General features: G+C 40.5%; 1 protein-coding gene across 1 annotated transcript; it reads right to left on the bottom strand.

The window, feature by feature from the left end:
• LOC145076494 (secreted RxLR effector protein 161-like) lies at positions 1-750 on the bottom strand. Its single transcript, XM_079022351.1, has 2 exons — positions 333-750; positions 1-167 (listed from the first exon to the last, which is right to left on the bottom strand). Exons 1-2 carry the CDS (start codon positions 748-750, stop codon positions 1-3), a joined length of 585 nt encoding a protein of 194 aa, XP_078878477.1.
• Positions 751-1,184: the final 434 nt, after the last annotated feature.

Raw genomic sequence — 1,184 nt, 5'->3', positions numbered from 1 at the left:
TCAAAGAGAACAAGTCTCTTGAAAGAACTGAGGATCTGGCATCATCATAGCCATCTTGTTCAGAAAACCATTGAATTTGGTTTCGTCTAATGCCATAGTAAAGGCATTAGCAATCTCATCGTCAGATGGAACAAAAATGAGTTCAGTGTTACCATTTAGAACATGATCTTTTATAAAATGGTACCTTATATCAATGTGCTTAATCATTGAGTGCTAAATTGGATTGTGTGAAATCTCAATGGCACTTTGAGAATCACAATAGATAGGAATGCATTGAAAGCGGTAACCATAATCCAAAAGTTGAGATTTCATCCACAGAACCTAGGATGTACAGCTGGCAACATCAATGTATTCGGCTTCGGCTGTTGAGAGTGCAATGCAGTTCTGTTTCTTGGACGAGCAACTAACCAAATGACCACCTAAGAACTGACAGCCACCTGATGTGCTTTTTCTATCAAGTTGAAGACCACCATAGTTTGAATCTGAATATGCGTGAATTAGGAAGCTCTTATTTGCTGGGTACCAAATTCCGAGATTTTTTGTACCTTTGAGGTATCGAAAAATTTGTTTCACAGCCAAGAGATGAGACATCTTTGGGTTGAGTTGAAATCTAGCACACAAATATGTGGAATACATGATATCCAGACGACTTGCTGTGAGATAGAGCAGAGATCCAATCATTTCTCGGTACTTCTTTTCATTAACTGGTACACCTGAAGGGTCGGCAAAGATCTTGTGTTTGAAGCCCATCGGTACCTGGGCTGAGGCACATGTGTCCATTGAGTATTTCTTGAGGAGTTCCAAAATGTACTTCTCTTGGTGAATGGAGACTCCTCTGTTAGTCCGTTTGACTTAGAGGCCAAGAAAGAAGCTTAACTCCCGATTCATGCTCATTTGGAAACAATTAATCATTAGTTTAGCAAAGTCAACAACCATAGATGAATCCGTAGATCAAAAATTATGTCATCCACATAAATTTGAACCAGCATGAGATGCTTTCCATTCGATCTTCGGAACATGGTAGGATCTAGAATTCCTCTTTGGAAACCGGAGCGCTTTAGAAAGTCAGTGAGGGTCTCGTACCATGCCCGAGGAGCATGCTTGAGTTCGTAGACTGCCTTCCGGAGTTTGTAACAGTAGTTTGGAAAGGAGATATTAACAAAACCGGGGGGCTGTTGAAGATA

This window comes from Lactuca serriola, chromosome 9, assembly GCF_051521515.1.
Source record: "Lactuca serriola cultivar US96UC23 chromosome 9, Lser_US96UC23_V15, whole genome shotgun sequence".
Taxonomy (NCBI): domain Eukaryota; kingdom Viridiplantae; phylum Streptophyta; class Magnoliopsida; order Asterales; family Asteraceae; genus Lactuca; species Lactuca serriola.
This window is presented reverse-complemented; position numbering and strand designations above follow the sequence as displayed.